The 9346-nt window shown below is 41.7% G+C and overlaps 1 protein-coding gene across 1 annotated transcript in view; it reads right to left on the reverse strand.

Moving 5' to 3' along the window:
- Positions 1-2327, reverse strand: part of LOC104985757 (chromosome unknown open reading frame, human C4orf45) — a 134252-nt gene extending 131925 nt beyond the window's left edge. The window contains exon 1 of the mRNA XM_010836085.1: positions 2145-2327. Coding sequence (XP_010834387.1) covers positions 2145-2208 — 64 coding nt within the window. The 5' untranslated portion in view covers positions 2209-2327. The remainder of the gene's footprint in view (positions 1-2144) is intronic.
- Between the last annotated feature and the right edge of the window lie 7019 nt (positions 2328-9346).

The raw sequence follows: 9346 nt of genomic DNA on the forward strand, positions 1-9346 counted from the left end.
TCACTTTCTGCTATAAGGGTGGTGTCATCTGCATATCTGAGGTTATTGATATTTCTCCCGGCAATCTTGATTCCAGTTTGTGTTTCTTCCAGTCCAGCGTTTCTCATGATGTACTCTGCATATAAGTTAAATAAACAGGGTGACAATATACAGCCTTGACGAACTCCTTTTCCTATTTGGAACCAGCCTCTTGAGAAATTTGTATGCAGGTCAGGAAGCAACAGTTAGAACTGGACATGGAACAACAGACTCAGCTATATGTATACATATATCCCCTCCCTCTTAACCCTCCCTCCCATTCACACCCACCCCACCCATCTAGGTCATTGCAGAGCACAGAGCTAAGCTCCCTGTGCTATATGGCAGCTTCCCACTAGTTATTTTCTTTATACATGGTAGCGTATATATGTCAACCCTTCTCTCCCAGTTCGTCTCACTCCCCACTTCCTGCCCTGTGTCTACACATCTGTCCTCTATGTGTGCATCTCTATTCTTCCCTGCAAACAGCTCATCTGTACCATCTTTCTAGATTCCACTCATATGCATTAAGATACAATATTTGTTTTTCTCTTTCTGACTTATTTCAACTTGGCAGTTTCTTACAAAGCTAAACAGAGTCTTACCATATGATCCAGCGATCACATTGCTGAGTATGTACCAAATTGATCTGAAAACATATCCAGGCAAAAGTCTCATAGAAGTTTTTTTTTTCTCAGAATTGCCAAGATGATTAGGTAAACAAATTGTAATACAACCCTACAATGGAAGGCTATTGAGCGATAAAAATAAGTGAACACTCCAGCCATGAAAAGACATGGAGGAAATTTCAATGCACATTGACAAGTGAATGAAGCCAATCTGAAAAGGCTACCCACTGTATGATTCCAGCTCTATGATATCCAGGAAAAGGCAAAACTTTAGCGAGAGAAAAAGGATCAGTGGTTGCCAGGAACTCAGTGAGGGAAGAGGAGGGATGTGTAGGTGAAGCACAGGGACATTTAAAGGGTTGAAAAGTACTGTCATGGTGGGTATGTGACCTTACGAAGTGGTCAAAACCTGAAGACTTAGAGCACAGAGAGCAAACCTTGGTGTACACAAATTTTAAAAATCACTTAAGAGTCTGGGGGATTTTAGAATAGAATTCAGACAGTGACAGGAGAATAACTGTGTTACAAATATATAAACCAGTCTCACTGGAGGCAGTGGGTAAAAGGAGTTGACTTTTGGTAACTTTGACCTTAAGCAACTTTGGAAATGAGCAGAGCCCTAAGCCCAAAGGCAAAAGGAAGGTAAGGAAGCATTGTACTCTAGCTGACAAAGTTTCTTCTCCTGAAGTACTGGTTAGCATTTCTGATACTTGTATACTCATACCTAGGGCTTCCCTGGTGGCTTAGATGGTAAAGAATCTGCCTGCAATGCGGGAGACCTGGTGGGAATTAAACAGTTAAATAAATGGGTGGCAAAGAGTGGGAGCCAAGCTTCTCATGATTGCAGTGAGAATTTAGAGATAAGCAAGGGATATGCTTAAAAATAGGCTTGTGATTTTAAAACATAAAGGAAATAAGATAAAATGTGACATTTCTTGCAGAAATCACAATTAGTCATATTCTATTTAACTACCTTTAAAAAACTGAAGTATAGTTTATTTACAATGTTTCATTAGTTTGAGGTACACAGCAAAGTGATTCCATTATACATATACATAATTCCACACAGACATACCATCCAAATCATTTAAAGCAAGTTGAAGGAACAAAACGCCAGCCAACATTTTACTAAGCTTACATCTTGCTCAAATTTTTATCAATCAAATATGTCAAGTTTCTAAAAATACAAGAAACTTAAATCAGTAATAATGAAAATATGATCACTACTATAATTTGTATTAACATCAAAGCAGCCCCAGTTACACAAAACATAAACTGTATGATATGAAAAAATTCCTAAATTAGTGAGAACAGGACATCACAAATCTTCTTAAGGCAACTCAGCCTAGGCCGAGTGCATAATAAGAGCAGCAGAATCGTGTAGAATAAGTGTGCATGGTTCTTTCATTCTCAAGTCCATTGTCATTTGAGTATCATACAGGTGAGCAATTAAGGAAGCTTCAGTCTCCTTGTGAAAGATACAGAAAAGCCCTTTACCTGTGAACACCATCCGCTTTCCCACTGTGGCTGATACTGGTTCTCGAAATGTCACACACGCCATGGCCAAGGTTGTAGCTGTGCTACTGAATTTCCTTTCCCAACTTCCTCAGACCAATGTATCTGTACCAGAAAGAGCCAAAGACTCTGCTGTCTCTCCTTTCCCTGTCTGTGACCTGAACTAGGTGGTTGCTAAGGACTCATTATGACAGGAAGGCAGAGTGTTCCTTCTAACACTGTTCAGTATTCCAGCCTCCAGGAACAGACAGACACAGCTGCAGCATCCCCAGGAATGGTGCCCAATCATCTCTTTCCTTTATCTGTCAACATCAAGTCAAGAACAGACCTGTTAGGGTACTAGAAATAGAGCAGCCTTACGGCACCCATGACCTGGCAGACTCAATCATCACCATCTTTCAACATAGCCGCAAAAAATGTTGTGCAGAAGGGTGTTATCACAAAACCAAACCAAAGAATCACAAACTCGTGGTTAAAAGCTTTTGAGGAAACCTGGCTAGATAAAATACAAATAAAAATTGTATTAATAAATGAATAAGATAATTGCTTATGTATTTCCCCCCATTTCAGTACTTCCTTAAACATAATCTGAATGAATAAGATAATTGCTTATGCATTTCCCCCACATTTCAGTACTTCCTTAAACATAATCTGTGCCTCAGTCACATAGCCTATTTGTGGTTCCCATCATGTGAGATGCTCTTTCGTTCTTCTGAGCCTTTACCCATTCATTTGTACTTCCTGTAACATTCCTCTGGGAAATTTTTTGTCCTCTGAGAGGTGGAGCCCACGTCTCCTCTCCCAGGAGGAGGTCTGCCGACACGGCTGACCACTGGCTCTTTCATGCCCCTTTAACTTCTATGGTATCTTTTTTTATACCTACCTGTTAAATTCCTTCCACTTTGTTTCATTTGTCTATTTTCTCTGCTTCCTACTAGAATCCAACTCCCAGTTCAGGGCAAAAAGCATCTTTATTCATATTTCAATTTCCAGAGACTACTATACAATAGATACTTAAGAAATGTTTGTGGGATGAATAAATTAACAGCTAATTCCAGCCTTCCTGGAAATATAATATTGACCATTTAATAATCCATGGAATATAAACTTTAATGGAAATTTTGAATTCAATCTTAAATATACAGCATGTATTCTTTACTGAAAATGTAATGCCTTTTGTTTGTTGAGAGAAATTACACTAAGAACACTCTATGTTAACTATAGACAGGGTTGCTAGCAGGCTAGCAAAGGGATGTGCCCCCAGGTCTCTCATCAAGTGTATGCTTTAGGGCTTCCCTGGTGGCTCAAGTGGTAAAGAATCTGCCTGCCAATGTAGGAGACACGGGTTTGATCCCTAATCTAGGAAGATCCCACATGCTGCACAGCGGTTAAGCTCATGTGCCACAGCTGTTGAGCCAGTGCTCTATAGCCCAGGAGCTGCTGCAACTACTGGGCCCCTGTGCTACAACTATTGAAGTCAGTGTAATGAGAAGCCCACACACCACAACTAGAGAAAAGCCTGCACAGCAGTGAAGACCCAGCACAGCTGAAAACAAAACATAAATAAATGTTTTAAAGGGGCTGCTGTAGTTGCGGGGAGCTGGTCTCTGTCAGAGGTCAAGCCCTCCCTGGGCAGCATGGTCATAAGACTCAGTGAGGTGAGGAGATAAAGTCATATGTTTCCACCTGTCATGGGACCATTTTTCATCTGTTGAGCCAAGGCTTTGTTGAGCCCTTACCACAGTTCAGCTTCTTCCTCTGCCCAATCCTGCTTCAGCTTCTTTCTGTCCACAGGTATAGATCTCAAATAACCATCTTGCCCACCACCAGCTTCCAAAGAGCATGACCAGAGCATGACCAGACCACACAGATGTGTAACAGAAAAGAACAGACCTGACTCCATATTGGATTTGTTCCTTTAGCTCTAACCCTTGTGCTCTGTTGCCTGTACTGTCTTGCTGGCTCTGACCTTTGTGAAAGAATGTTGCCTCTTGCCTAAAATATAGCCCATTCTCAAGGTTCTGATCTTTAAAGGTATAACATTCTTCCATTTATATAGATTAAAAGTTGCAGGACAGAGAATAACATTTGTCTTGTTGGAGGTTTATAGGAACATTGTGGCCCGACCTACCTGGATAATTGCAAGAACAAAGGATTCTAGCACCAACCAGTTTGCAACAACCAGTCACAACCTCTCTCCTTTAGTATAAAAGTAGCTGAATTCTAGCTCAGCTAAGATGGTTCTTTGGGACATGAGCCCACCATCTTCTCCATCTACTGGCTTCCTGAATAAAATCACTATTCCCTGCTCTAGCACCTTGACTCTAGATTCACTGGCCTGTTGTGCAGTGAGCAGGAACATCTTGGTCTCAGTAGCAGATGCACATGCACAAGTGGGTTATACAGAGGACTTCTCATTTTAACCACTCAACACTTTAACCAGAAGCTATTCTTTTTCTTCAGCACAGGCAAGTCACGTCACGCTTTTTTGCTACTAGTCTGATCTGTTCAGCATGGCACTCTTAATCGCTGCAGTCACAGAGGCTTTTCGACTCTTCTTGAGGTTAGCCAGTTCTTGTTACTATAATCAAGGGCTCTCTAACACCAGCTGAAAGCTTTTCTCTGAAAATTCCCTATTTGTGTCCTTGGAGCTACCACTTTCCAAGACAGTCAAGTTTGAAATCTCCTAGGAGAAGGCGATGGCACCCCACTCCAGTACTCTTGCCTGGAAAATCCCATGGATGGAGGAGCCTGATAGGCTGCAGTCCACGGGGTCACAAAGAGTCGGACGCGACTGAGCGACTTCACTTTCACTTTTCACTTTCATGCATTGGAGAAGGAAATGGCAACCCACTCCAGTGTTCTTGCCTGGAGAATCCCAGGGACGGGGGAGCCTGGTGGGCTGCCGTCTATGGGGTCTCACAGAGTCGAACATGACTGAAGTGACTTAGCAGCAGCAGCAGGGGAAGACAGGAGCCCACCCATTCAGGTTTCTCACCATGGTTTTGGGTTTTTGTGATGGTGAGAGAGAAGTGAAGGAGGAACCTGAATGAGGAAAAGTAATTCTTTAGTAAAATACACTTTTGTCCAATGACCTCCAGTTAACCTACCCTGGAAATTCAGGCTTCCACTTTGCCTTAGAGACTGTTACAAACTTTACAGTCTGTTGTGGGCTTAAGGTCAGCAATGCTGATGGCAAAAAGCTGGAGGGAAAGAAAAACAGAGGAGAGAATTAGTTTTTCTCTGGGAGACTATTTCACCAACTCAATACTTATTTTGGTTCATTTGTTGTATTTTGTTAGTGATTGAGTCACTTTGCTGTACATCAGAAACTAACACAATATTGTAAATCTACTTCAGTTTAAAAACAAAGAAAACAATTAGTAAAAAATTTAATCATTAAATGAAATATTTACATGGTTCCAAGACAAAATCCCTAAAATAAAGGATATTTAGAGAAGTCAAGCTAGAGAAGTCTAGCTTGCCATCTACATCTTGTTACCTTTTTTTCCTTAAAGGAAAACTTATAAAAACTAAAAGAAAAAACAGATTTATAATCATATCCTCCCTTTTCTTAGAAAAAGAGTAGCAAACCAAACGCATGTTTTTCCACCTTCCCTTTATTCAACTAGACCTCTATTAATGGTTATCTGGGGTATTTCCAATCTCTTGCTTTTATAAAATGTGTTATAAAGTATGTGCCCAGTTGCTCAGTCGTGTCTGATTCTTTGCAACCCCATTAACTGTAGCCCACCAGGCTCCTCTGTCCATGGGATTTTCCAGACAAGAATACTGGAGTGGGTTGCCATTTCCTTCTCCATCATAAAGTATGAGTTTGTGCAAACATTTTGTTACATATTTAGCAGTACACCTTTGGGGTAGATTCCTGGAAGTGTGATTCCCAGACCAGAGGGTAAAAGCATATATAAGTTAGCCTGGCATTGCCAAATTTCTCCCCTCTTAAGGGCTGAAACATTTTGTTTTCCAACCAGCAATGTTCAAGAATTCCTATTTCCACACACTACCCACAGGGTGTTTTATCAAACTTCTGGATTTATGACAGATAAAAAATGGTCACATAGTAATTGACATTCCTATTTTATCAGCAAGTCTGAACATCTTTTCCTATGTTTAGGAGCTATTTGCATGGTTTTCTAAAACCCTTCTGGTCATAGCTCTTGTGTAATTTTTACTATCAGGCATTGGGCTTTTTCTACTTGTATAAGAATGATCTAACATTCCAAAGAAGGACAGTAGACATGCCGACAGATACTCACAGAATCACAGGGAAGAAGAACACTGGTCACAGGATACATTGAATCCCTAGTTTGTTCCCAGAGACACAGGGATAAAGGGGAGCGTCACCTGCCATTCCTGGGACAGAGGGTGAGGCTCACATCTGAACTGTCTCAAACAAAGATGAGGATCCAAGCAAGGAAAGGAGGCTTGGGGATGGGGTGGGCAGAGAGGGAGTTCTGGACAAAGAAGACAGTTTGAGCAAATGGCCCAGAGAGGAGAGACAGCCCACAGAACTGTGCAGGGCACAGAGGGTAACGGGTAAGGAGGCTGCAGGGGCTCTGGCAGGCCTGCCCAGAGTGGAGACTTGAGTTTGTACACAGCAGGGCTCCCCGAAGGTTCATATGGACAGAGACTGCTCAGTCTTGGGTTTAAACAGAAGTTGCTAGGCTAGGTGGAGACTGAGCTTTTGGGAGCAGGAGGCAGGGCTGGAAGTGGTCCAGGCAAGTGCAGGTGAGGCTAAGGCAGAAGTGACAGAGTGGGCAGAGAAGGGATGCATTCGGGAAATGTGCTGAGTCAAGGTTGTAAGGAGTCGGGAGGACCCGGGCTCTCCAGCCTCAGTGACGGTGAGTAGTAGGACCACAAAATAAAATAGAGAAAACAAGAGACAGAGAGAAAACCAAGGCCAATAAGTAGAGCAATGGTGTTAACTCAGTGTGGACACGACAGGCTAACTGAGCAGCTAAAATGAAGCCCACATTGTCATCAAATGTTCTGACGGCCTCTAAACTCATTACAGGGGATTAAAGACGGTTTCCCACAGCTACCAGATGCACTTCTATTAGAGAAAATCCCTATTGTTTATTAATCAGCAGCAGCCTCCCCTGATGACGCTCAGGGTTTACTGCTCGGCACAAATGAAATGTTGGCTATTGTCTTACTTTGCTAATATAACAGCTACTTGAGAGTTGAAAACTGTTTCATGGTACAGCTGCGAACGCCAGTGCTGAGCCCTGCAAGAACGCCTGGTCCAGCATTTGGCAAGGCATCAGGCTGTACATTTAATGACAGAAAGTGACACAAACTAGAAATTTGCATAATACAGCAATGGAACTTCCCTCCAGGTGAATATAGGTCAGAATTTGCTAAAATTACATAGTAATGTCGAAATACCCTATTACTAAGTACACTTTGCAAACTGGGGAGCTTTGCCACCCTTGCACCAGTGAATCTTTCTTTATACCATTAAGTGCCAAATATTTTTAGGTCCTTTCCTTATATTCCCGTTTTTAGGCAACAGTCTGGGAAACTCACACAAAGGAGTCACACACCTGGCCTCAAATGCCAGCAATCTTCCATGTGTCATTGGCAAGCTGATTTTCTGTAAAATGAGAATAATTGTGCCCGCTGTAGGGCAAAGGGTGTAATGTACATAAAATGCTTGTTCTGGTACCGAATGCCTAGTATATGTGCAGTAAATATTCACTGCAATATTAGTCTCATCAGCTCCCCCTTACTTTGGTCTCTCCCCAGTCTTCCCTTAGAAATACACGTGATGAGTATACATTTAAAGTGTGACCATCATGGACACTGAGATTATCATATGAGGTGAAATAAATCAGACAGAGAAAGACAAATATCATATGATATCACTTATATGTGGAATCTTAAAACATGATACAAATGAACTTATTTACAAAGCAGAAATAGAATTATAGACAAAGAAAACAAACCGAAGGGGATAGCAGGGGCTGCGGGGGGAGATAAATGAGGAGTTTTGTTGTTGTTGTTCAGTTGCTATGTTGTATCTGACTCTTTTGTGACCCCATGGACTGTAGCTCATCAGGCTCCTCTGTCCATGGGATTTCCCAGGCAGGAAATACTGGAGTGGGTCTATAGCCATACCACGCTGAACGCACCCAATCTCATTTGATCTTGAAAGCTAAGCAGGGTTGGGCCTGGTTAGTACTTAGAAGGGACAAATACTGGGGTTGCCATTTCCTTCTCCAGGGGATCTTCCCAGTCCAGGGATCCAACCTGTGTCTCCTGTTTTAGCTGTCAGATTCTTTACCATTAAGCCACCAGGGAAGCCCAAAATTCAGAGTTTAGGATTAACATATACACAGTATTATATATAAAATAGGTAAGCAGAAAGGACCTACTATATAGCACAGGGAACTCTACTTAGTATCATGTAATAACCTATAATGGAAGAAATTCTGAAAAATAATATATATATATATATGCATAACTGAATCACTTTGCTGTTTACTTGAAACTAACACAACATTGTAAATTAACTATACTTCAATAAAATAAATAAATAAGGAAAATAAGTAAATAGAACAATAAAGTGTGACCACTATAACCTTTCTTTTTATATTTGGGTTTTTTGGCCAGTTCATGAAAGGGTCTGTATTCTTCCTCCTTTTCTTGCAGTTAGAATTTGGGTAAGTTGGCACCAGCAATTCTATTTCCTGCCCCTCCAATCAACCCAACTTCCCATGGTGTGGTTAATACAATTAGGGATTCTAGCACACATGCTTTTTCTATAAAAACATTGTTTAACAAAATTAAAACCACAAAACATTAGAATTGCTATCACCTAACTGTTATCGTCTACATTAAGAAACAATAAATAATTAAACCAGTGCTTTAGCAGCCATATGGTGATGTCTGACAAATGTGAGAATTGTTATTGTGAAACGGGGCCTTGGTTACTCCTGAGACAGAGCCCCATTGGCTTCCACTGGAGCGATCTGATCATGGGAGGGGTCAGCTGAGTGCCAACCCAAGGCTCAGGGGAGCTGGCAGCAGAACTAGGACAAACTCACCCTCCTGGCCCCGCGTGCAGGGTGCCCTTCTCCCTGCTCGGTCTTGTACAAGAATCCGTCATCTCGTTTTCTCACGTGTGGTGCAGTGGACGTCAAAAGCCCCTGGAGTTCTGC

Source organism: Bison bison, unplaced genomic scaffold (assembly GCF_000754665.1).
Source record: "Bison bison bison isolate TAMUID 2011002044 unplaced genomic scaffold, Bison_UMD1.0 scf7180017864060, whole genome shotgun sequence".
Lineage (NCBI taxonomy): Eukaryota > Metazoa > Chordata > Mammalia > Artiodactyla > Bovidae > Bison > Bison bison.